Source organism: Serinus canaria, chromosome 8 (genome assembly GCF_022539315.1).
Source record: "Serinus canaria isolate serCan28SL12 chromosome 8, serCan2020, whole genome shotgun sequence".
In the NCBI taxonomy this organism is placed as follows: Eukaryota; Metazoa; Chordata; class Aves; order Passeriformes; family Fringillidae; genus Serinus; species Serinus canaria.
The window spans coordinates 23,217,254-23,242,968 of NC_066322.1; the positions used below are offsets into that span (position 1 = coordinate 23,217,254).

The following is a 25,715-nucleotide window of genomic DNA, read 5'->3' on the forward strand; positions in this document are numbered from 1 at the left end:
GAACATGGGTAGCTTGGAAATCATTGCACTCTGATCTTAAAATGCCTTGGTGACTTTAGTCAAATGATGTGGGAAACTCAAACCTCATTTTGTTTTTCCCAGGGAATGAGTATAAGAGGGCTGTAGTTGGTAGGTTCAGTGCTGGAGGAAAAGCTTTGTGAGCTGTAAAAAGAGATCAAAATATTGTCTGTTTAGGGAGGAAGCAGAGGTACAAACCAGGCTCTACAGTGTGACTTACTCCTCTCTGGTTAATACTGTTTCTCCCATGCAAATATTTGGGAGAAATATCATCAAATGCCGTTATTAACTTGGGCCTGGCCTTAAATACATACAAACTCCTCGTGGGTCTGATGTAGTCTGTTAGGGATGTATGCAGAAGAGAATTGCAGCTTCTGAAATGCCTTTGGTTGCACAGAAGCTTGTAGGTCTCTGTCTATCTATTCAGCCTGCCCTCAACTTCTGCTTTCAGTTCCTTCACCCTCTTTGCTTGGAGATACAATACTGGACTGGAAGAGATACTTCTGGTGTAGCTGGACATGCTCATCCTTCTGCATGATGCTGGGAGATGTGCCTCCAGAGAGAGAAATGCAGTGCAGCTCTTGGCATTCTTTCTCAGTTTCGAGTCCTTCTCACAGGTGTCTCCTCTCCCCTGCAGGAAAAGCCTTTGACATCACGTACGTGCGCCTCAAGTTCCACACCAGCCGGCCCGAGAGCTTTGCCATCTACAAGCGCACGAGGGAGGACGGCCCCTGGGTGCCCTACCAGTACTACAGCGGCTCCTGTGAGAGCACCTACCGCAAGGTCAACCGCGGCTTCATCCGCACCGGCGAGGACGAGCAGCAGGCGCTCTGCACCGATGAGTTCAGCGACATCTCCCCTCTCACCGGGGGCAACGTGGCCTTCTCCACGCTGGAGGGGCGCCCCAGTGCCTACAACTTTGACAACAGCCCTGTGCTGCAGGTATGTCAGCAGGACTGGCTCCGTCAGGTGGGCTGAGTGAGTCGCTGTGCATGGTGGCTTTGTGCCCACTGGGCTGCACTACAGCCCTTACTCATATTGAAAGGCCCTTGCTCAGCTGAGTTGGGGTGGATAATCCACAGAGACGCTTGTGAAGGAAGAGTTGCGCTCTTGAGTTTATTGATAGTAACTTTATGGTACAAAAAAGCAAAGCCGTTGGCATTAAGGGTGATTTGTCAGTAGGGATGATGGAAGTCTTGTAGATCTCTGCCAGGTTAGAAAGCAGCTGTGGACATTCTGCTGTTGTTTCACATACAAGGACACAGGGAAGGTAAAGTCTCAGTCCAGTTAATATTGGAAGTGTCTGCATGTGTGTTTCAAGCAGAAAAGGTAAGAAATATAAGTTTCTTCTAAATACATAAAGCATTACAGGAATCCCTCCCCTGTTCTCTTACATGTGTGTTGAAGCAGAGAAGTTTCATTTTATCCTTGGTATTTTTCTCTTACAAGTGGCTTTGCAAGGGAGTTTTGGCAGGGGTTTTTTGTTGTTGAACATTTTTAAATGTTTTTTTTTTTGCATTCACGGGAGTGGTTGGGCAATGGTCAAGAGCATGCAGTTTATCTGAATTACTTGCCAGTTTTTGTGTTCTGCTTGATGATTTCTCCAGTTTATATTGCAACAAGGAGCTAAAGCTGTGGCATTTGCCTCACTGGGGCTCATTATCTTCCTTTCAGAGCTGTAATTACCAAAACTTGCCTTTGCTCTTAGAGTAGCAGGAGTAGACTGAGACAGGCACCCAGCAGGCTCAGGGCTTGCCTGTTTCCAGTTCCCAGGCAGGAGAGCAGAATCTGGTGGGGTTGATTCTGCAAACTAAAGTGAAATGAAAAAAAATAAGATTAATGGGAAAGGACAAAGAACTGTTGAAGTGGAAGAGAACCAGTTTGGCCACCTCATTGATGTAGCCAGCCCTTGCAGAAAACCATGTCTTATCGTTAAGGTGAACAAGGAGATTTCAAGTTAGCAATTGTTTAATTTTCTGATAAGCTTCTCTATGTAAGGAATAGAGATCTGACCACCAGTTTCCTAAAATACATACCAACTCCTGGTGTTGCTTTTTTGAACTGAAGTAAATGTGTATATTGTGATTGGTATTTCTGTGTGTTTACATCAGTGTTTGTAATTCAGTAAATAAACACTGTGTTTAGTGGCTGAGCAGTGACACAGGTGCTGCACAGTTGTACATACAGGGAAGTTTCTTTGTGTTCTTTTCTATGGTGTTTGAAGGAAAACAGCTTTGTAAGGGGTATAATAAAACCAAGGAGGTGCCAATGTCAGTGGCTGGCAGAATGTGATATGGAATTTGGCAACAGGCTCTGTGTGCTGGCTGCTGCTGCACGAGGGCAGGGCAGTGTGTTACAGACACTGTGTAAATATTTTGAAAAACTCTTGTGTTGCAAGTGAGATCTGTCTGTTTTTCTTCCTCAGCCTCCCCCAGCCTCACTCATTTGTCTGTCTCTATCTTTTAGTCTGGTGCAATATGCCTGCAGACAAATGTACCCTAAAGCTTTTCCCATTGGTGCTGCATAGCTTTGCAGGAAAACCACAGGCAGACAGATACGTACAATTAACAAGCTGGCATAATTGCCTGCCCTGCACTTTTTGCTGCAGAGGTTACTCAGTGCTTCCCAGCTGAAAGCAGTCAGGATGTGAAGAGGCATTGGAAAGGGTCTCCAGAGATGAGAAAGGGTCAGGAAAACCCATGTGAACCAAGAGGATGTGGCATAAGGCTTCTGGGACAGGACTGTGTGAGCTCCTGAGGTGCAGAGGGGAAAACAATGAGGAAGGAACCAGCTGCTGAAGAATGACTTCATTAACAGAACTGCTAATGACTGGTGCTCTCTCAAGGGAAAGAGTGTTTCATCTGATGGGATTTCTGTCTGCTCTAGGAATGGGTGACAGCTACAGATATTAGAGTGACCCTCAACCGTCTGAACACATTTGGAGATGAAGTTTTCAATGACCCAAAAGTTCTCAAGTCTTACTACTATGCAATTTCTGATTTTGCTGTGGGTGGTAGGTGAGTAGACAATAAAACTCTGAAGTTTTTGGTTAGTTTTACTAGATTGCTTTGAAGATAGTGATTGTATTCACATCAAACCAATAGGCTCTGGTCTTTACTGACTGTCCTAAATCAAGAATGCATTAGAATGAATTTTACATAATTTTCAAATATTGTATATAAGCTTTTGTAGCATAACTTCAGGGCTGTCAGAAGTAATTTTTTTTCCTTGAATAGACAAAATATTAAGTAATTTGAGAGGGTAAATGGTGAAAAGAGCTAACTAAAAGGAAAAACAAAAGAAGAAATTTTTTTCTGCTTTGTGGTTTGTGTGGTTTTTAATGTGTTTTTAAATTATTCTCGCCTGTGTCTGTACTCTCGAATAACAGTAAGTAGAAAATCTCAGTGTCTCTACTTCACATATATTGAAGAAGCTATCTCCTTTGGAGGTCTGGAACACAGGACAATGTGGTTGTGGTTGTCCTTTCCTTTTGCCAAAGTCTATTATAGAATGTTTTAACCTTAAGTAGTTGATGATAAAATGTTTTACTAAACAGAGATGAGAGCACTGCAGGGTTTTGGCATGCTTGCGTATGGCGATCCTGAGACTGGGATTTGGCCACATGGGCATTTGTATTGGCTGCACCACCAGTCTGGAGGTGCCTGGGCTTCTGTATTAGTCCCCTTTGTGCTATTTAATTTCCTACTGATACCACAATAGCCCACACTCAGTGAACCTACCATGTTCTGGGCTCTCACAGGAGAGACCTTATGGAAAATTTACGAATATAAAGCTGGCTAAATATTTGCTTCTCCTACTCAGGTTAGTCTGAAGATTGCAAAGGAGTTGATTAACTTTCTTCCCTTCATAAATGCCTTCCTAGAGCAGGCTGCACCTCTTTGTTTCATAGAATGGTTTGGTTTGGAAGGGATCAGAGATCATCCAACCCTCATCGTAGGTAGGGACACTTTCCACTATCCCAGGTTGCTCCCAGCCCTGTCCAGCCTGGCCTTGGACACTTCTGGGATGGGGCAGCCCCAGCTTCTCTAAGCAATCTGTACCAGTGTCCCACCACCCTCATTGATTCCTTATGCCCAATCTAAATTTGAAAGATGTTTAAAATTACTGCCCCTTGTCCCAGCACTACAGGCCCTGATAAAGTTTCTCTCTGTCTTGTAAACCCCTTTTAGATATTAGAAGGCCTCCATAAGATACCCATGAAGCTCCCCCTTCTCCAGGCTGAATGACAGTTTTGTACTCAATTTTGTTGTAATCATTTATCTTCAAATTTCTCTCATCTCAGATTTTGAGATTTGGGCCCTGTTTTTTGCTGTTGCTTTGCGAGTGACCTGGAGCCCTGGAGATTTAATACCTGTTCCTTACCTCTCCTGAACCAGGTGCAAGTGCAACGGGCACGCGAGTGAGTGTGTGAAGAATGAGCTTGGCAAGCTGGTCTGCAACTGCAAGCACAACACCTTTGGGGTGGACTGTGAGAAGTGCCTTCCCTTCTTCAATGACCGCCCGTGGAGGAGAGCGACCGCCGAGAGCGCCAACGAGTGCCTGCGTACGTGCGGCTGCACAGGGGACAGCCTGGCTGGGGCAGGGCCCTTGCCTCTGCTGGCAGCCACAAGCTGGCCCTGCCTTCTTTTCACTTCAGCCACAGCCAGCGTTAAGCACAGTTCATGGGACTGTTGGTCATTCCACTCCTGTCCTGTGGGAGCTTTCTGGTAGATCCCTAGGAATGGGCATCTCCTTCTCATCCTTCCTAAAGAGAGAGGTGGCCTGCAGAAATGTACAGGCTTGTACTTCATGAGACCCATGGGAAAAAAATCTGTTTACTATGCTGGAGTATAATTGGCCTTTTAAAAGCTCCTCATTTAGCATCGGCTGATTTTTCTGTTTGGGTTATTGGTTTTTACAGTTACTTGTTGATTATTTAACCTAATTTTTGGACTGCAAAGGCAGGTCTCTGTCACAGAACACCAATTTGCTTGGTGTTTTGTTCCAGACTAAAGCTCCTGGTAGTTTACTTTATGGGGAAGCTTTTTCAGACAGAAAAGTTTTCTTCCTGTCTGACCTCTGTGTGTCTAGATAGGTCCCAGCTGTCTGTGGCTTCCCTCAATGGACTGGTGAAATTGGGATGTCCTGCTGTCTAGGGATTTGCAATCCAGGGGAAAAGCTCTCATTACAGCATGGAGTAGCCTCATGTTACCTTTTCATGCTTGTTTGGACGACAGAGGTCAGTGGTGCTGTGTGGGAGGACAACATTTTAGCTGCAAGTGGAGCCCGATGCTGAAAGAAGTGGGGTAGCAAACGCTGGTTTTCTTTTGGGCATTGATGAGCATGGTGCCAAGTTTGTTTCAGGTCTCGGAGTGGTTAAAAGCTCCTTCCCCAACTCATCTACAGCCGAACTGTGCAGGGTGGGATTTGTGCAGTGGGGACAGGCTGGTCCCTGATGGTGCCATGTCTTTGCAGCGTGCGACTGCAGCGGGCGCTCCCAGGAGTGCTACTTCGACCCCGAGCTGTACCGCGCCACGGGCCACGGCGGGCACTGCACCTCCTGCGCCGGCAACACCGACGGGCCCCACTGCGAGCGCTGCCGCGACGGCTTCTACCGCCTGGCCAGCGAGCAGGGCTGCCTGCCCTGCAGCTGCAACCCCGTGGGTGAGCACTGCTGCTGGCAAACTGCCGCACCAAAACCCACCTCTCCTTTCCGTCATGCTGCTCACTGCCAGCTCCGGGGTAAAAAGAGGGAGGGGTTGTTTGGATTTCTTTTTTTCCATGTAGGAAATGTTTATTGGGTTGTATTTTGGTTTAAGTTATCCTTGGATCTAAATGGAGTTAAGGTGGCAAGGGCAGATGTGTCACCTCTGCAGCGCTTACTCCTTTGAATGTATTCTCAAGTAGATTTTTTTTTTCCCACTGTGTATGTGTTACCCTAGATGCTCCCAGTACTAAAGAACTCATTTAAATTCTTAATAACCGAGATGATGTGAGTGGGTATTTCTGGAAGTTGTTCATGCTGAGAAATTGTAGTGAACTTTAGCTGCTGCATCAGTTTCTCCTACCAAGTATCCAAGCACTATAAATACAAACCAGTGAAACATTAAACACAAAAGGGGGTGGGGTGAGATAAAACAAATTAAACTCAAAATATGTAGTTAAACTCCTTTAAAATAAATGGGGATGGGGATAATTGTGGCAGGAGACTATGTCTTTTGTTGTGTAGGGAACCACCTAACCTGTAAGGAGTGATCCCATAACTACACCAGCCCACAGCAAGTAAGGTGGAAGGAGGGAAAAGGGTAGCACATAGTAAGATATGATGTGAGGTTTCAAAAGAGAAGCTGACATAAGTCATTGCCTGCAGCATGCCCTAAAAGCAGCCAGGGAGAGGTCTGCCAGGGTACATCTCCTATCTAATTTTGTCAAGGAGTCATTCACTTGTGAAATTTTTGACCAATAAAGGCCTTTTCTTCTTCTGACAGCTTTCCTGGGTCCTTGTGTTAGACCTTATTTTAAGAGGGGTGTGGGTTGGTGTGAGCTGAGATGGTTGGAAAGATGCAGGGAGGTTACTTCTCAGGTCTTTAGGGACAGCTTTCAAAGGCCTTTACTTAGCCATTAGCTTGTATGCCATGATGCACTGACACTCAGAGTGTATTTCAATCTCCTGGATATGTTTGGATTGGTATTTTTTGTCAAGTACTCTTTTTTCCTAAATAATCCTAAGTGGGACTGCAAAGGAGATTTGAACTTTGGCTGTATATGGTAAAGGTTTTGTAAGTTGTTCTGTCCCGTCCAGCCTAATCATCTTATAACTCTTCACTTTGCTATAATCTTCTGGTGTTGATTGAAGTGGAAACAAGCAACTATTTCTGTATATTAAAATATTTTTCTCCTGCAAGTTAACTCTTACAGTGCTGACAGCTTTGAGGCTGGCAGCTACATGGATGCTTGGGAGAAAGCATTTTGTCCACTATGGATTAAAGAAACCTGCTGCTGCTTTTTGTGCAAGACCACTTGAATGGAGGAGTACTGAGGAAGGCATCCTTCCAAAAATGAGGGTTTTGCTCATGAGTTTACTAGGATTCATAGTGGCACATGTAGCTTTGTTTCAAAGACGCAGTTTAGTCTTTAAATGCAACTTTTAGGAATCAAGGAAGGAAATTGGAGTGCGAAAGGGAGAGGTCAGGGTAAGGAGAGATGCTGATTATGGGGAGCACAAGGGATTCAGGGAATGAAATTTTGGAAATTACATATTGCAGAGTAAAACAGATGTGGAATTGGAGGAATGCAAATGTAGCATTGAGGATGAAGCAGGAGAAGGCAATTTAAGTCAAAATTATATTTTATATATAAAAAGATTGGTTGGTAGGAACAAAAGACTGAATATCATTTGGGAGGACTAGATAACAGTTCATCTGTCTATAGCTGCCAGGGGGGGAGATCCCTGTGAGCTAGAGGCAGTCTTTAGGTAAGGTGTCACTCATCAGCTTGAGGCTGTGCTTCCCTCTTTCTTCTTCCTCATTTCTTGGCCATTGTGTGAAGTCTGAGTAGCTGATGGAGCCAAGTGTGTGTGTGCTGAGGTGCCTGTCCCTGCTGTCCCCACAGGCTCCCTCAGCACACAGTGTGACAGCTACGGCCAGTGCAGCTGCAAGCCCGGTGTGATGGGGGACAAGTGTGACCGGTGCCAGCCAGGGTTCCACTCCCTCTCTGAAGCTGGGTGCAGGTAAGGAGGCTTGCAGTTCTCTAAAAGGAAAACTAGGCTTTTGTTCAAGCTTTCTCTCTTGGCTCTTACTGAACTAACCTCTCTCCTGGCTCTCTCAGGCCCTGTTCTTGCAATGCTGCTGGCAGCACAGGGGAGTGCAACGTTGAGACAGGGCGGTGTGCGTGCAAGGACAATGTGGAAGGATTCCACTGCGAGAGGTGAGTTTCTCTTCCCATGGCTTTGTTTCAAGAATGAAAAACATTTGAACGGGGACCTGGGGTTAAGCATCAGGGAAATTAATTCTCTTTCCTTCACATCTTCAGATGCAAACCTGGATTTTTCCATCTGGAGTCCTCCAATCCAAGAGGCTGTACCCCCTGCTTCTGTTTTGGACACTCTTCAGTCTGCACCAATGCTGTGGGCTACAGTATCTATAGCATCACCTCCAACTTCGAGTTTGGTAAAAAAATTGAGCTTTCCTTTGTATCTCACATTGGGCTGTAGACTCAAGTCAGAAGCTATTAAAAAACCCTGACTCCTTATTTTCTGTGCAAGACCACAAACCTTGGGCAGACAGGTCAAGGATCCCTCTTTAGGAAGTGCTGAAGCTTCCATGTCTGCAGCTTGTTTGTTCAGATGGGGAGGCATGAATTCACAGCTCTGGCCTCAGACACGCAGTTATTAGAAACCTTTTCTAGCCTGAGAGGTGTGCTGACAAGGAGTTTCCTCAGTTCTAGAACAAAGTCAGGACTTTCTGATTGAGAGGATCAAAATCACTTTAGATTCGGGGTTTACATGGCTCTGGATGAAACACAGTTGTGTTTCCAATGAATCTGTAAGCCCAGGAAAAATCTGTTTCTTTATTGCAGTCAGTTTCATGTGTATGCATGTTTTCATACTGCGTAGTCTGAAAAAAACATCTTTTTAATTAAAATTCCAATGGAGAACAGTTCATATATAGGCTGCAGCTCTCAACAAATTATAGCGGCCTGCAGCTTTTTCTATCTCTGCTTAAGCTCTTTAGACAAGAAGGTTTTGGACAAGTAGTCATCAGAGGGTTGAAAGTTCAGAGGTTTCAAGTCAGCACTTGAGTCAGGGGCTTAAATTGGAAGGCTGGTGTTTACTATCTAAATTCTTCTGCACAGCTGCTTTCTGCAGCCTGTCAGTGCCCACGCACATTAGATTAGCTAAGACACAAACAATGTGATGCAAGAATTGTGTGCAAATCTCCATCTTCCAAGGGCGTTAATTCTTGCCCATCTGATTCTTCAGGAGAGGACGAGTGGCGTGCTGAGCAGCGAGATGGCTCAGAAGTCTTGCTGCAGTGGAGTGCCGAGACCCAGGACATCTCCGTTATCTCTGACACCTACTTCCCCATGTACTTTGTTGCACCACGTAGGTCATTCTAAAAGCATGGCTTTCTGTGCTGCTCGTGCCCTTTGTGTTCTGTCCCCTAACTGTAAGGATTTCTTCCCCTTTCAGGCAAGTTCTTGGGCAACCAGGTTTTGAGTTACGGGCAAAACCTGACCTTCTCCTTCCGTGTGGACAGGCGGGACACGCGCCTCTCTGCAGAGGACCTGGTGCTGGAAGGGGCTGGGCTGAGAGTGTCGGTGCCTCTCATTGCCCAGGGCAACTCCTACCCCAGTGAGAACGTGCAGACCTACACCTTCAGGTACAGTGGGAGCAGCTGTCACCTGGCCTGGGCTGCCTTTGGCCTCTGAGCTCTTGAGGAAACAGAGATCATTAGGTTTAAACTTATGTGGGTGATGTTGCAATAGCACAGCGCTGTTGCAAAGGGAGCTTTTGAGAGGGTGCAGCTGTTAGCAGCTGAAAACTGTGCTGATTATGCTTGGCTCTTCTCCCCAGGCTCCATGAGGCTGCAGATTACCCCTGGAGGCCTACTCTTACAGCATTTGAATTCCAAAAGCTTCTCCACAACTTGACTTCCATCAAGATCCGTGGGACATACAGTGAGAGAAGTAAGTTGCTGAGCAGCAGAACATTGCAGAAGAGGGGGCAAACTCATTTGTTTAGTGCTTGGGTTGCTTCATTGTAGGGCCCAGCCATAAACTGCTGTGGCAGCTTATTTGGCAAAGCTTGTGCCAGTGGCTTTTCACCTGGCTTTCCTGTGTAGCATCTTCTCACAGGCCTCCTGAAGAGGATATGGGAAAGAAAGGTGTTGTCTTTGAATGTCTGAAAGCTGAACACTTAGCAAGTGCTGATTCCTTGCTCTAGACGTGGGAATTTTTCTTTGTTTAATAGCCAGTGTCCTCCAATTGGTAAAAGTATGTAGTACAGAGTACTGAAGGAGGATGTAGGAAGTTTCTAGCACTTGGCTTTAAGTTTTGCTACATTGGAAATGGTTACATCCCCCCTCTTTCTGGGTCTTGCCTTGATACGACAAATGGGAAGGACAAGGTCTAAAGTGCTGCCTGTGCAGAACCTGAGTGAAAGTTCCTCATAATGAAGGTTTATAAAAATGGGCATGTATTAGAAGCAAAAGTAGGTCCTTAGGTATTGCTGTGTGATGAAGAATTTTTGAAGAAAGATGCAAAGGATAAATTTGCATTTGGTAAAGGTGGGAAAACTGCAAATGTTTTCAGAGGGGTGGTCCATAATGAGGAATGTGGGGTTGTGAAATGGATGGGTAGAAAGGTCTGGTGCAAACCATCCATGAGTGCTGTAGCCACTGCTAATATGTAGGAGCTGGGGCTCTGCTCAGTGCACTGGAGCTGCTGCAGTGGTACAAACGCAGTGGTATAAGTTAAAAGTCAGCTATGTTGTGTCTGGGCTCTGTTTTGCTCCAGGGAAGGGGCTGGGAATAGATGAGGGAAATGCTGGAATGCCAGAAGAAGGAATGGCTTGAGAGGAATAGTTGAAGAGTTTGTCCTGAGGCGTGCTTTGCAGATGGTGTATTACAATTGCTAGAGACATGGTCTGTTCTGTCTTGAAAGCCAGGAATTGGTTTTGGTATTTGATTTGGAAATGGAAATCATACACATGTAAAATATAACTTAATTTTAATTGACTGTACTCGCTGTTCTCAGATTCTCCTCTATATTGTCATTCTCAGCTTTCCCACCCTGCAAGCTCCCTCCCTTGGTGAGCTCTAGTGTATCTTTGCTCATCTCTCTAAGCCTCCTGGACGGTTTTGCATTTTGATTCATCTTACCAACTGCAAGCACCCCCCTGTCTGCCCCTTGTACTGTTCTGCTGTGTTGGGGGAAGAGGTGATGACAGCCTTTGTGGTTACAGAGGGTTTGTCCCTTGGTGCTTTCTAGGTGCCGGTCACCTGGACGATGTCACCATCACAAGTGCTCGCCCCGGACCCGGTGTGCCCGTGGCCTGGGTGGAGAGCTGCTCGTGTCCCGTGGGGTATGAGGGGCAGTTCTGTGAGCGCTGCACCTCTGGGTACCGCCGAGAGAGCCCAGGCCTGGGGCCCTACAGCCCCTGCGTGCCCTGCGCCTGCAACGGGCACAGCGAGACCTGTGATCCCGAGACGGGTAAGAGACAAACGGGGCAGCAAGAGGGTGGGTCTTCTTCTCTGGATGGGGCAATGAAGCAAAGCTCACCTCCCTCTCTGTTCCAGGCATGTGCAATTGCAGGGATAACACAGCGGGGACTCACTGTGAGAAGTGCAGTGATGGGTATTATGGCGATGCCACGGCTGGCACGGCCTCGGACTGCCAGCCCTGCCCGTGCCCAGGCACCTCGAGCTGTGCCATTGTGCCCCGCACCAAGGAGGTGGTGTGCACCAGCTGCCAGGCTGGCACTACAGGTGTGTTCCTACACAGAACATCTTTTTCTACATCCACATCCTTGTGGAAAAGTGTCTTCTGGTAGTTCTTGTTCTCTGATCCACAGTGAGTAGTTCTGAAAGCTGCTGTGTCTTCTGGCTCAAATCCTTCTCCCTTCCTCAGCCCTGTTTTCTGTCCTGTGTGAGGCTTGGGGCTTCACATGTTTTTCTTGCCTGTTTCTTGAGAACAAAAGGCTTGATCTGCAAAGTCTGGCCATTTCTGTGCTGTATAGGAGAGCTGTGCTGCCTTCCAGTAGAGCTCTGATGATGGCATGGTGCTGGGCAGAAAATAGATTTAAAAGAGCCAGGAAGGCAGGTCAGACTGAAATAAAATTAGAAGGTGCAGTTTGCCAGCAAGTGAGGCACTACAGGATGCTTCCTAGGAAGAGCAGGAAGGTTGCAGTGACTCACAAAATGCTGCCCAAAAAAATAGATCAAACTAGTGCTCAGCAATTTTAAGAGAAATATGTGAACAGATACTGATCTTTTTTCTTTTCAATAAACTGTGAAGTCCAAGCATGTAACTGTGTTGTTAAGCAGAAACTTTTGTTCTGCCTGCAAGCATCAAGGAAGCCATAGGATGATTGGCAGCCTTCATGGTTCTCTGCTGATTTCATGCTTGGCATAGCAGAGTACAAAGTACAGAATACCTGTACATTCTTGAGTGCTTAGGAAAGCCTCTGACCAAGCACATAAGCAGCTCATGGGGCTTCCTGTGGGTGCCACTGCATTGTGAACCAAAGCAGAGTCCAGGCCCCAGGTTCCCTTCAATTCAGGTGTCTGTAGCAGCTGATCTTTGTTGTAGCTCTGTGATTGCAGAACAGTTCCTCCTGTCTCACACCACCTTTTTGGGATGTGAGGAAAAACGGGGTTTATTTGTGCAAGAACTGCCTAAGAAATGGAGCTCATAACTGGCTGGGGAGGTCAGATCTGCAGTTAAGTGTAGGAAGCTGCTGAATTGGATGCTTCAGTGGCTTCCTGTGGAGGTTTGGCAGGTCTTATTGGCAGAGGAGCTTCCTGGAGCAGTGATGCCCCACAAAACTCTACCTCTTGGGATTCTTAAATTTACAAATTGCGGCAAATAGGTTTGGCTTAAAGGGATAGAAGGGGAAGGAAGAACGGAAATAATTCATAATGCAAAGTTCCAGTGAAAAGTCAGCTTGAATTTAGAGATGAGGAGGGATTTGTGTCTGGCCCCCACAGAAGGATGAAAGGGAAGAAGCTGAAGAGTTTACTTTTCAGAAGGGACTGCAAGGGGTTCCATGTGAGATGGCAGGACAGGGCTTTCTGCTGCAGCACCCGTGTCTGTGTTGTGTCCCAGGCAAGAGGTGCGAGCTGTGTGATGACGCCTATTTTGGAGACCCACTGGGCAGGAACGGTGCCGTGAGGCCCTGCCGCCTGTGCCAGTGCAACAACAACATCGACCCCAACGCCGTGGGCAACTGCGACCGCCAGACCGGCGAGTGCCTCAAGTGCATCTACAACACTGCTGGCTTCTACTGTGACCGCTGCAAGGATGGCTTCTTTGGGAACCCCCTGGCCTCTGACCCCTCGGACAAGTGCAGAGGTGAGATTGCTTCGTGTTGCATTTGAAAATGCTTCTGTCCCCAGGAGCTGCTGTCAGGCTGTCACTTGTGCCCGTCAGCGGCAATGTGTGGCTTTACCCTGATTTGATGCTTTGAGCTTGCTAAAATCCTTGTGTTTGTGGGCACTTAGTGCTATCAAAGCAAAAGCATTATGTGATGCAGGGTGGCCATGTGGTTTGGATCCAGGCCCATTAGGGTACACCACAAGGGATTTCTAACTTTGTGCATCTTCCTCCATACCTTTTTATTTTTGCAGCTTGTCACTGCAATCCCTACGGCACAGTGAATCAGCAGACGATCTGCAATCAAGTGACTGGGCAGTGTGAGTGCTTGTCTCATGTCACTGGGAGGGACTGCAGTGCCTGTGAGCCTGGATTCTTCAACCTTCAGAGTGGACGTGGCTGTGAGAGGTGAGGTTTGGCTTGGCTTGGCTTGGAGGATCTGTGCTTACGTTGTGCAGGAATGTGATGTTTGTCACAAGTAACAGGTGTGCCTCTGCCGCTGTGGGTGGGGAAGAGCAGTGGTCAAGGAGCAGGCTTGGCTACTAAGGCTGTACAAAAAGCCTGACTTATAAATAGCTTTATAAAGAGCTCTAAATCAGGGTTTTAAATAGAAAACTGCCACATGACTTCGTGATGGTAGCAGGGGCTCTTGGGTTCTTTTTTTAGTGCAGGCAGCGAGTGAGCTTGCCTGGTTCAAAAGCTCAGTGCCTCGCCTGCTGCATCTTCACAGCAAGAAAAGCAGCTTTTGGCAAACGCAAATGTTGAGCTGTGCCCTTCAGAGAGGCCCCACTTGTCACTTCTGTGTCACATCTGACATGTGCCTGCCTCCCCCAGGTGCAACTGCCACGCTCTGGGCTCCACCAGCGGGCAGTGTGACATCCGCACGGGGCAGTGCGAGTGCCAGCCAGGCGTCACCGGCCAGCACTGTGACAGATGTGAGGCCAACCACTTCGGCTTTGGCTCTGAAGGCTGTAAACGTAAGTCTCAGGGGCCACAGGGAGGCAGATGGGAAGGATGTTGCACACCCAGCCCTGCCTTTGCTTTCCTTCTGCCTCTGGGAAGGTGTTTTGTCACCTTGCTCCTCATCACAGCAGAAGTTGGCACTTGTATGTCCACACTGTGCATGATGAAATTTGATTTCTGTACTACAGCTTATCCCCTTCTTCTTTTGTTACCTTTTTCTTGTCTGACTTACTAGATATCCAAATTAGTAGATACTTACTTCTTGGTGTAAATATGTTCTCTGCATCTTGGCCTCCAACAGCCATCCTGTTTCCTAATGTGTCCCTGCACAGTTACTCTGCAGGTGGCCTCAGTATCCAGGTTCTGTCTTGAGGAGCAGCTGATCTTGTAAACATGATAGCAAAGCAGATTGATCCAAACTTTCCTCATTGATATCCCTGCCTGTGAAGAGCAGGAAAGCTAACTGCAGTTGGTTACAATGCAGTGGGGTAGAATGATGCTTTGTGGGAGAGGTAATAGCAACACTGATCACACACAGTGATGGATCCTGCTTGTGAGTAGAAGCACTGTGATCAGGAGGGAGGATGGGTTTGTGCCCCATAGCTCTTGCAGATGCTTTAGGGTATTAAGCATATCCTCTCATCCTGTGAGTTTTAGGGGATTTCTGCCTGTTCTGCAGTCTGACTGAGGTTTAACTCCCCTGCAGCCTGCGACTGTGATCCCGAGGGCTCGCGGTCCCTGCAGTGCCGGGAGAACGGTCACTGTGAGTGCAAGGAAGGCTTCGTGGGGAGCCGCTGCAACCAGTGCGAGGAGAACTACTTCTACAACCGCTCCTGGCCTGGCTGCCAGGAGTGTCCAGCCTGTTACAGACTAGTGAAAGATAAGGTAAGGCCACAGACACTGCTCTTGGTACCACTGGAGATGGTGGCACGTGTCCACTTGTGCAGCGTTGCAGCCCATGACTGTTGGTGATTGCTGAAAGCAGAGTGGCTCGAGGTGCTTTGCTGTGTCAGAGCTGTGCTCTGTCTTTCTCATGCAGGTGGCAGAGCAACGTCAAAGGCTGCAGGAGTTGGAAAATCTTATAGCAAATCTGGGTAGCAGGGAAGAAACTGTAACTGATGAAGCCTTCGAAGAGCGGTTGAAGCAGGCAGAAAGAGAAGTTACGGAGCTGCTCCATGAAGCACAAAGGAGCAAAGGTGAGTTGACCTGATCAGACATGGACCAACTAAATGAGTTCTTTGCTTGATATACCTGTTCCCTTTGGAGACAGCATGTTTTATTTCAAGCCAGTTTTGTGCTCCAGAATTGACAGCAATTTCAAGCAGCACTGAGTCAGTGAACGTTATTATCATAACAACAGTGGCTGTGCTTTTATCCATGGTGTTCTAACAGTGGTCTTTGTTGTACATGGAAGTAAAGATCTGCCTCTAGCTCTGTATGGATGGAAGTGTTTTATGTGTTACCTTCTTCTCTCGATGCAAAGGAGGGTTTTATTACACAAGCAGAAAATTTTCCAGTATACTTATTATGCTTTAAATTTGCTCAAACATCTTGGGCTCAAGTAGTTGTTGTTGTTGTTCTGATCATTGGTGATCAGAATGAGCTTCAAAATTCTGATGGCAAACTTAATTATCCCACCATCAAGTGTAGAATATTCTGAAGAATGCTGTTGTTCCTGGTAAACTCCATTTTAAATTGATTCTTGTGTTGTCACCACTACCACAGAATGTTTGTCATGTTTGTAACAGTGGTTTGTCCTTAGGGTCTCTTTAATGTATAAGATGATGTGTGTTTTGGAAAAGAGAAGCCTGAAGAAGGCTATTGACTTTGCAGTAAAAGATGTTCCCCTGGGAGCTGATTCAGTGATTTCAGACCATTTTGGGAAAATTTTTCCCCTTTGTGTGAAGCTGGGAAAAAGCTAACACACATCTAATGCTGGCATTTGCTTGGGAAGATTCCTGCCAGTGAGAATGGTTGCTTAAGCTTTTCTCAGCTTTAGCTGAGGTGGATTTATGCTGCCTGCTTGGCATCCATGCCTAGATAATAGTCCCACATAAGGGGGTAGCTGGGTGGGGGTTGGAGAAAGATGAGGGACTGGATTTGATTTTGTGGTGGAATTTTTGATCACTGTCTCTGTCTTGGAATCATAGAGTCATTTATTTGGAAAGACTCTTAAGATCAAGTCCAACTGTTCCCTGCCCCCCAGCACTGCCAAGGTCACCACTAACCCGTGTTCCCAAGTGCCGCATCCACCCAGCTTTTATACCCCTCCAGGGATTGTGATTCCAGCAATTCCCTGGACAGCCTTTTATGAGAAGAAATTTTTCCCACTATCCAACCAAAACCTCCCCAGGCACAGCTTGGAGCTGTTTCCTCTCATCCTGTCCCTGTTGCTTGGGAGCAGAGCCCGACACCCTGGGTGCACCCTCCTGTAGGGAAGTTGTGGTTAGACAGAAGGTCCCCCCTGAGCCTCCTTTTCTCCAGGCTCAACCCCTCCCAGCTCCTTCAGCTGCTCCTCGTGAGACTTGTGCTCCAGATCCTTCCCCAGCTCCAGGTTCTTCTCTTACCAAAAGGGCAAGGTAAATGCAACAAAAACTACCCTTGCAAAAATCTGTGCACACCTGAAAAAGTTATTTCTGTTTTTCTCTGGTAGTATGTTTTTGAAATGTGTCAAGTGTTCATGTTCAATACTTAAGATGTGCTGCAAGGTCAAGGTATTTGACCAATCTTAATTTGGAGTTCTGTGGGCTTTGGCTTGCACTTTACTCTTGGTAACACTCTCAGCTTTTCAGAAGTTACTGCCTTGATTGTGAAGCACATACATACCTGTGCTGTGATGCCTCCATTATTAAGATGCTGTTGTGGGGAGTTACCTAATGGTCCAAAAATTTGGTGAAGTGTGGGTGCCTTATAAATCCTACATATGTGAGAACCAAGGCTCGTAGCTTTTGCCAACCCTTTGGTTTTGGGAGAGTTTGGAGTGGGTTTGCTATTCCACACAGCTCCTGGCTGCTCCATATTGAGCTCCTTAGGTCTTTCTTTGGAGTAGCCATTGTTGCCCTGAGTGTGGAAAAATGGATGTCTGCACTATTTGTCCATCTCTGCTCAATTTCTAGGAGATAAGCTAAAGAGAATTCACCAAACAGACTTTTCATACCTATTGAGGAGCAGCTCTCTTGTCATTTTAAGTCAATGAGAGAGGTAAAACATGATTCTGAACACAAAATCTCCCATCAGAGTCAGTTCCAACACCCAGCGGGATTGTCTTATTAGTAGTTAATGGCTTTTCATTTCTCCTGTTTGCTGCACACACATTCTGATTATGACTTTGATCTCAAGCTAAGTGACTTGTGAAATGGCTTTGCCTAGTTCCCTTTCAGTAGGGGATTAACCTACCAACATGATGCCCACTGCAGTAAGCTGCTGCTCCAGCTCCTCTTCCTGCTCTAATTAATTTTGCTTCCTCTCTTTTTTGTCCTGTATTTCAGACGTAGATCAGGGCCTCATGGATCGTCTCAAAGACATCAACAGCACCTTAGTGAGTCAGCTGAACAGGCTGAGGAACATCCAGGGCACAGTGCAGGACACGGAGAGCCTGGCGGAGCAGGCGCGGGTGCGGGTGGAGGACACGGAGGACCTGATCAGCATGGCTGCTGATATGCTGGAGAGGGCCAAGATGGCAGCTGACAACGTGGTGAGTGTGTGCTGAGATCCCACGCAGCTGGGAGAGGCTGAGGGCCTTTCCTTCTGTGCCTCTGGTGTGTTTCTCCACTTGCTCTCTCCCTCAAACAGTACATTTGCATCAAGATCATGGGAAATCAATGAAGTTCACCACTGTCAGTCACAGATAGTATCTTAGCCCAAACCAACATAAAAGTCTTAAATAAACATTAGCACCACTGTTTTTCAAGGGGTAACCAGTGGTGGAAACTGCATGGACTTCAGAAAAACATCCAAAGAGAAGTGAGAAGTAGGTTAGACACATCTCTAAGCATTTAGATCATGACAATAAATATCTAAAGCAAATACAAATAAAAGATTAAAAAAGAGCTTTAAGGGTTTTTTTCCCCTTTCTTTTTCTCTTCCAGTCCATTACACCTCCAGAGCAAAGCGGGGACCCCAACAACATGACTCAGTTGGCAGAAGAGGCCCGTAAGCTGGCAGAAAGGTAGGCTGTGGCAAGACACCCTCATCATGGTCTATGTCAGGGCCCTGCTCTTCTCTGCAAGGGGGAAGCAGAATTTCATTTGCTGGCTGGGAAGCACACACCCTTTGCTGCTTGAGGGACTGGTGCTGTGGGATGGTGGCTGTGTAGCTCTGAGGGCAAACATTGCTTGTGACAGACATCTTCCATTACAAATGCTTCAGCATCTCCCATATGTAAATGTGGGGGAAGGAAAGAAGGAAAGCTACGAGAGAATATAATCAGGAACCGAGGATAAAAACTGTTAGCTGACAAATCCAATGGCATTATTTTTCTTTTGTCATCAGGCACAAAAAGGAAGCTGATGAGATTGTTCGCACAGCCAAGGCTGCGAACGATACTTCCACAGAAGCATATCAACTGCTGCTGAAAACCCTGGCTGGAGAAAACCAAACTGCAATTGATATTGATGAGCTCAACCAGAAGTGAGTCAGTAACAGAAAATTGGTTTTATTTCCTGACTTTAGAGCAGTGCTTAAAACTAAGACAACGCTCTGCATGCTTTGGATTTTGTGGGTGGTGATTTTTGATTTCTTAGCCTCTCCACTCTTGTACTAAGTTCAGTTCTACAAAAATTCCTGTTGCATAACTGGATCCTTGGGGATTTTTTAGGTACAATCAAGCAAGGAATATCTCTCGAGACCTAGAGAAACAGGCCAACAAGGTGCTTGCGGAGGCAGAGGAAGCTGGAAACAGAGCCCTGCAGATATATGCTAATCTCACCAGCCTGCCTACTGTGGATTCCACGGGGCTAGAGGTACATGTGGGCACCATCATGTGCACTGATTCCTGAGGATTGCTAGGCTGCTGGCATATCTCACATGTGCTCTGCTAATGTTCTCTGCTCTCTGGGTTTCTTGTCCATCTAGGCATAATCCAGCTTTTATGCAATTGCAACATTTATGCAGGAGGTGTAAATGCAGAAAACCACTTACATAGACCCCACCTCCCCCAGTTTCTGAAAGACAGAAATCTGAAATGTTGGCCAGATGTCTTGGCTTGAATGTGGAAGTGGAAAAATTTACCACCTGTTCAGGAATTCTGTAACATTCAGGAATCTCTGTGTGTGATTTCCACCTGCAGAATAAAGCAAATAAGATCAAGAAGGAAGCAGAAGAACTGGATCAACTAATTTCCAGGAAGCTAAAGGATTATGAAGACTTGAGAGAAGATATGAAAGGAAAGGAGCTAGAAGTCAAGAATCTATTGGAGAAAGGGAAGACAGAGCAGCAGGTCAGTTCCACTTTGTGCAGGCTTTTGTTCCCTGGGAAAAAAAACCAAGGAAGACAAGTAACTGGCCAGATGCAAATTATTTCATCTTAGTGTTATTTATTGATTATAAGAATGCTGAAGAATGGCCCCAAGAAGGAGATGCAGAAAGAGGTTAAAAGCAATGGCTTTGAGGCTGTGTGGGAAAATAGGAGATATTTGCCAGATGCGGTGTCAACTTTGTATTCAGAGCAGTATTCCCAAAGTCCATACACTCATCTGGTCTCAGAGGAAGCACTGCTGTTCTGGATGGTGGTGTTGTTTGAGGCTTAACAGTGCTTTTTCATCCACTTGCACGATTGTCCTTCAGAAAGTGGGACTACATTGGTACATGTCCTGTCTCCTCAGACTGCAGACCAGCTCTTGGCTCGAGCAGATGCAGCAAAAGCCCTGGCTGAAGAAGCTGCTCGGAAGAGCAGTGGCACACTACAGGAGGCCAATACCATTCTCAGGAACCTGAAAGGTAAAGAGGAAGCACTTGGAGTGAATCCTTCAATTCCAGTGTGACAAGTCACTTGGAAGTAGGATATTCTGGTTAAAAAGGCCCTGCTATTGCCCTTATATGAGTGTTGGGCATGTTCTTTTGGCTTTTCTTTAAAGAAAAAGTGTAAGCATTTTCAGGGTCCAGAAATTTCCTTTGAACCTCCTTATTTGGCGTCAGAAGATGTGCAATAGGGAGAGCTGACCCCAGTTTGCTCTTCATCCCTCCAATGTCAGGGCAGCAAAGCCTTGGGTAGCTTGGTCAGAGGAGCATCCCAAGGCTCTCCTGGAGCACGTGACAAGGATCTGCTTTGCCTCCTTAGACTTTGACAAGCGGGTGAACGATAACAAGACGGCAGCCGAGGAGGCGCTGAAGAAGATCCCTGCCATCAGCCAGACCATTGCAGAGGCCAACAACAAGACTCACCAGGCAGAGCTGGCACTGGGCAACGCTGCTGCTGATGCCCGTGAGGCCAAGGCCAGAGCAGATGATGCTGAGAAGATTGCCAGCTCCGTTCAGAAGGTGGGTGTGCTGCAGCTCACCCCCACAGAGATCCTGCAATCCTGCTGTGGGATTGCAGGAACTCCTGTTACAGTATTTCCTGGTGGGCCCTGTGTGCTCTCTGCTGTATTCACCACTGCAAATGCAAAATATGGCTAGATAGGAAGTCAGTGCATTTTGATGAGAAGGACTGAAGGAGATTCTGCCCCTTGACCACCTTTTTCCATCCTCTCCCACCTGTTGGCTGCAGAGTGCTGCTGCTACCAGAGCCGAAGCCGACAAGACCTTTGCCGATGTGACAGGACTGGCCAGGGAGGTGGATGACATGATGAAGCAGCTGCAGGATGCAGAGAAGGAGCTGAAGCGGAAGCAGGCGGATGCTGAGCAGGATATGAAGATGGCAAATGAGGTGAGTGCTGTTGGCAGGTGACAGCAGTGGCTAGGAGCTGCCTTCTCCCTGCTCTCCTGGCAGTGGAGCCTTTCCTCCTGCTCTCCTCTTGCAAAGACGGCGCTGAGTCCGTCAGGCAGTATTCTGACTCTTCCAAGTTTTAAGTGGGACTGAATAGGAGACAAGTTCTGGTGCATTAGCATAGGCTCCCTGCTGGAATTTGGGAGCTACTTTTCCTTTTATTATAGCTGAAACCTGACTCTATAGCCCTATTGATTCCATCCTGCCCTTTACTGCAAAATCCTGCTCAGTGTTCAGGGATCCCCATCCTGAAATACTCAGAAAACTGATTACTTGAAGATTGTCAGTCTTCTCCCCAGCCCTGTGGTAAAGATCTTTGTGCAGGATTGTTTTGCTGGGGTGAGAAAGGCAGTGATATGCTGACTAACTGCAGTTTTGTAATCCCTACACCTTTTTTGTACTCTCTTTTTTTTTTATATATTCTACAGGCCTCACAGGCTGCCCAGGAGGCAGAAGACAATGCAAGAAAAGCTAAGAACTCTGTGAACAGCCTGCTCACTGTCATTAATGACCTGTTGGATCAGCTAGGTAGGACTGTCTGTAATGTGCTGTATGCCTTTGAGTGTTTTCCTGATGTGTGCTGGGTTTCGTGCCAATTTTGTTTGAGGGACCAGATGGATCTGGTTTTTGGCAAGGACTTTGGGTTTTTTTTCTTTCCTGAGTAGCCTCAGAGCTTGTTCAGCAATGCTCTGTGTTGGTTTTCAGGAAACTGAAGACTTTTTGAGACAGTGGAGATGTCACCCATATGGTTGGTCATGTTTCAGATGCTAGAGATGCCCTGATGGAGATCTGCTGTGGGCTCAGCTGTGTGAGCACCCAGGGTCACAGAGGTTTTAATGCACTTCACTCTTTGCTTCTGGCTTTTCAGGGCAACTGGAGACAGTGGACTTGAACAAACTGAATGAAATTGAAGGTACCTTGAACAGTGCCAAAGACCAGATGAAAGACAGTGACCTGGACCAGAAAGTGTCTTTCCTTGAGAGAGAAGCCAAGAAGCAAGATGATGCGATACAGGCCTACAACAGGGACATTGAAGAGATCCTGAAGGACATTAGCAACCTGGAAGACATCAGGAAGACCTTGCCATCTGGCTGTTTCAACACCCCGTCCATTGAGAAGCCCTAAGGGTGTGCTGGGGGTGGGGGGAATCGCCCTGGTGAGTGGTGGTTCAGCCATGGAGTGCCTTAACACACATTACCTTCTCCAAATCCCCAACTCCTTGCTGCTCGCAGCCACTGTTTCCTTTCAAATCAGGATAAGTTGAAAGTTTGTTTTTTTTTTTTCTTTTGGTTTGGCTTTTTAAAATTTTTTTTAAATTTTGTTTCATTTGGGGTTTTTTGTGTGTTTGTTGGTTTTTTTTTGGTTTTTTTTTTTTTGTTTCTTTCTTTGTTTGGGGTTTTTTTGAGAAGCAAATTAAATATCCGTCTTTGGGCATCAAAGGGGTTTTTTTATATAGATTGTTTTCCTGAGCACTCCACCTTTGCCCCTTCCTCAGACACAGTTTCCCTTTGATTAGTGCAAGGATGAGAGATGCTCTGGACTCTTTATACTGTGGTTCAGAAATAACCATGTGAGCTGTATACAGCAAGGCAAAACTAACACAACTTTCTCTCCTGTCTTCTCCCTTTGTAAAATCCTCAGTCCTGGAGCTCTTTGTCCCTATGAAGGAAGGGGATGGCTACCAAAGTATTACTGTAATGGCCAGTATAGCTGCACTCAATTCAGATCCTTCTTCCCAACTTCTCACCCTGTGAATTTATTTTTTTCATCATTACGTAGTGGCCAATCCAACAGTGTTGGTAGCCTTTGGCAAATAGCTGAAGCCTCTTTCTGAAATGCTTTCTGTGAGGATGCATTGCTATGAGAAAATCCTCTGATTAGGACTCTTTTGTAAGATGGGATACTGGTGGAGTGGTGGATCTTGCCAGCCCCACTTCTGTTCTGTGGAGAAGTTGTGGGTCTGGTCTGAAAGCTGCTACCTGCTGGCTAGTCCAGACTGCTGGAGTGTGGAAGCCACGAGCTGCATTCCCATCTCTTGCTACTGAATTTCCAGAGGATCTGGTTTTCTGGGCTTGCAATGTCAAACTGACAAATGAGTTTGTTGAAGCAGGACGAGTTTGCTGAAGAGGAGAGCTGCCATCCAGAGAGTTCTGACAGCTGCACTGGCCTCCATGCTGAATGTCTTTGGGTGAGGAAGGAAGGGGGTACATGAATGGAAAGATCTTTTTTTTTCACCCTGTCTTTTTCCTGAAGGAGGACAGTGGGATTTTTCTCTCCTTCCATTGCTCTTGCCTTTTGCCTCTTTAAAAGCTGGGAGGAAGAGCTGGAATTTCCTGGTGCCCTCCTTTCTTTTTGCCTCCGAATTTCCCCGTCACCATAAAGCTGCCACAGCACAGGGACCTCAGGCCAGGCTCAGGTGGCAGCTCTGCCTTTCACACCACTCCCAGGGCTTCCCTGCAGGCTCCCTCCCCAGGCAGTGCTCGCTGCTGCTGCTGGCTGGGAGCAACAGGGAGCCCCTTGCTCCCAGACAAGAGCAACCTCTGCAGCTTCCTCCTTGCCTCCAGCCTGGCATCCCTCCCCCTTTCCCTGAGATCCAGTATATATCTATCCTTAAACACTATGCAACTTTGTACGTTTGCGTAGCGGGGAAGAAATTATTATCTGACACACACTGGTGCTATTAATTATTTCAAATTTATGTTTTTTGTGTGAATGTGATTTTTTTTTTCCATTTTTTTATCATGATTATAGTGTGAGGAAGTCTCTTGTGTGTGTGTATGTGTGTGTAAATATACTCAGCCAGATTTCCAGAGTGGCACAGCCTGGCCTCCTCTATGTGCTTTCCCCTGTAACCATTGGGGCAGGTGCACCATGTATTGCTTCTCTCTGTATCATTCCCTTAAAACTTGGGATTTCTCCTGCTTGCTTTCCTCTGTTGTATCCCCAGCACCCATCCATAACCACTTTGCCTGTCGGGTGGATGCTTTCCAGCCCTGTTCCCCGTGGTGCCTGCAGCACCCAGTTCTGTGTCCCCTGTGCCCTGGGATGCTGTGCCAGCAGTGGAGCAGGGGCTGTGGCTGTGCAGCTGAGCTGGGAGGAGCTGTAGTGCTGTTGGGGGACCACACCAGCACTGAGGTGGTCAGAGAGCTGTGTTTGGGGACATCTTGATACCACTGTGCAAGGCAGGAGGCTTGGTGCAGACAGTGCTGCTGGGCATGGGCTGTTCCCAGCAAACTCTGCATGGCTCTTGTATCCCTTCCCTTAATGATTGTGGGATTTCCCTCCTGCCTGGAAACACCTCTGGAGGAGAGCTCCCTGTGCCTGCACACACAGGGACGTTGGGTCACTCTGGGAAGATAGCTGTGACCACATCACCTCTGCCAAGGCTGTGAGAAGAGCAGATGTGTGCATGCCCTGGCTGACCTCAGGCCTAAGGTTTCCTGCTCTCTTGTGTTGTTTTTTTTTTTTTTTTTTCTTAAGCCGTTTTTAACAGAATTTTATTTTTAAATAAAAAAAAATCTTTATAAGCGATCTGTTAATCAGTACTGCATTACAGCCATTATTCATTGTATAAGTCCAGTTATTTCTTTACGTAATGTGATGATGTGACAGCTGCTGGTGGAGTGCTGGGTGTCATGGATGACATGAGACATCCCTTTATCACCTTATTCCTGACTGTGGCCCCCTCAGTATGTGCCTTCACTCCAGCTTTTTTTGCCTTAATCTGTGGTCTTGCTGTCTGGGGCGGTGAACAAAATGCAACACTTGCAGTTTTTATGTATAAAACAGTATTTCTTATTTATAATAAAGTCTGAATATTTGTAACCCCTTACACCTGGGAATTCTGTTGAGTGTTACTTTATTTTTGGTGGTAGGATATTGATGGTGATGTGTCTCAGTTGCAAGATTCACCTCTTGCTCCTTAGACAACCTGATTTGGTATGGGAACAAGGGAGAAGAAACTTGGAAATGCATGTGGTGGGATACAGATGACAAGGATGGTGGTTTTTCCTTGTATCCACTGCTCCACAGCCATGGCTGTGATGGATTTTAAGCTGCTGGTTTTCCAGGGCTTAAAAACATACTGTGTTGTTGGTGCTGATGCTGTTGGAGTGGCACTGTCTTCCTGGAAAGCCCAGAGGAACTGGGGAGAGTTTATTTATGCAGTAAGGGAAAAATCCTTTTTACTAATCAGGTAGAAAAGGATAAGGCTCCTGGGAAAAGAAGAAAAAAAACTGAATGAAGAAGCTGAAATTACTGGAACTGCCACAAATCTGGGTGCTCTGAGTTGTTCCTGGGTCCTGTCTCCCAGAGCCTGGCCTGAACAAAGCAAATTTTTAAGGACAGATTGCAGTGAGAAGAGACTAAGCTGTTCTGCATTCACACCTGTCTTACAGCTCCAGCTGGATTGCTGTTATTTTTCTCAGCAGAGGAAAATGCACAGGTCTCATTAACTTGCATCAGAGCTAATCCCATCTCAGCTGGTAAAATCTTTTTTTTTTTTGCATTTTTGCAGTTTGTGTACTTTTGACCTTTCATTCTTCAGTTGTTACTAATGAATTTGTTTTCTAAAATATGTCTTTTTTTTTTCCTTGACAATTTTTTTGTGAAGCAAATCCCAGCTGGTAAAATCTGGCTGAGGTTTCAGCTGGATTGTGGGGAGCAGTCAGGGAGAGCAAACAACTGGGTAGTGGGACAGTTCTGGCCTTGCATGGGCT

At 46.5% G+C, this 25,715-nt stretch overlaps 1 protein-coding gene across 1 annotated transcript in view; it reads left to right on the plus strand.

Moving 5' to 3' along the window:
• LAMC1 (laminin subunit gamma 1) overlaps positions 1 to 24,829 on the plus strand; it is a 67,437-nt gene extending 42,608 nt beyond the window's left edge. Inside the window, exons 2-28 of the mRNA XM_050977417.1 lie at positions 656 to 960; positions 2,905 to 3,035; positions 4,416 to 4,582; positions 5,494 to 5,682; positions 7,630 to 7,747; positions 7,846 to 7,944; positions 8,050 to 8,186; positions 8,999 to 9,121; positions 9,209 to 9,398; positions 9,593 to 9,705; positions 11,008 to 11,229; positions 11,316 to 11,504; positions 12,844 to 13,089; positions 13,365 to 13,518; positions 13,945 to 14,087; positions 14,780 to 14,958; positions 15,113 to 15,269; positions 17,562 to 17,767; positions 18,162 to 18,241; positions 18,565 to 18,702; positions 18,890 to 19,034; positions 19,361 to 19,510; positions 19,895 to 20,009; positions 20,350 to 20,549; positions 20,779 to 20,937; positions 21,426 to 21,525; positions 21,866 to 24,829. Of these exons, the coding sequence (XP_050833374.1) occupies positions 656 to 960; positions 2,905 to 3,035; positions 4,416 to 4,582; positions 5,494 to 5,682; positions 7,630 to 7,747; positions 7,846 to 7,944; positions 8,050 to 8,186; positions 8,999 to 9,121; positions 9,209 to 9,398; positions 9,593 to 9,705; positions 11,008 to 11,229; positions 11,316 to 11,504; positions 12,844 to 13,089; positions 13,365 to 13,518; positions 13,945 to 14,087; positions 14,780 to 14,958; positions 15,113 to 15,269; positions 17,562 to 17,767; positions 18,162 to 18,241; positions 18,565 to 18,702; positions 18,890 to 19,034; positions 19,361 to 19,510; positions 19,895 to 20,009; positions 20,350 to 20,549; positions 20,779 to 20,937; positions 21,426 to 21,525; positions 21,866 to 22,122 (4,412 nt within the window). The 3' untranslated portion in view covers positions 22,123 to 24,829. The remainder of the gene's footprint in view (positions 1 to 655; positions 961 to 2,904; positions 3,036 to 4,415; positions 4,583 to 5,493; positions 5,683 to 7,629; positions 7,748 to 7,845; positions 7,945 to 8,049; positions 8,187 to 8,998; positions 9,122 to 9,208; positions 9,399 to 9,592; positions 9,706 to 11,007; positions 11,230 to 11,315; positions 11,505 to 12,843; positions 13,090 to 13,364; positions 13,519 to 13,944; positions 14,088 to 14,779; positions 14,959 to 15,112; positions 15,270 to 17,561; positions 17,768 to 18,161; positions 18,242 to 18,564; positions 18,703 to 18,889; positions 19,035 to 19,360; positions 19,511 to 19,894; positions 20,010 to 20,349; positions 20,550 to 20,778; positions 20,938 to 21,425; positions 21,526 to 21,865) is intronic.
• The last annotated feature ends 886 nt before the right edge of the window (positions 24,830 to 25,715 follow it).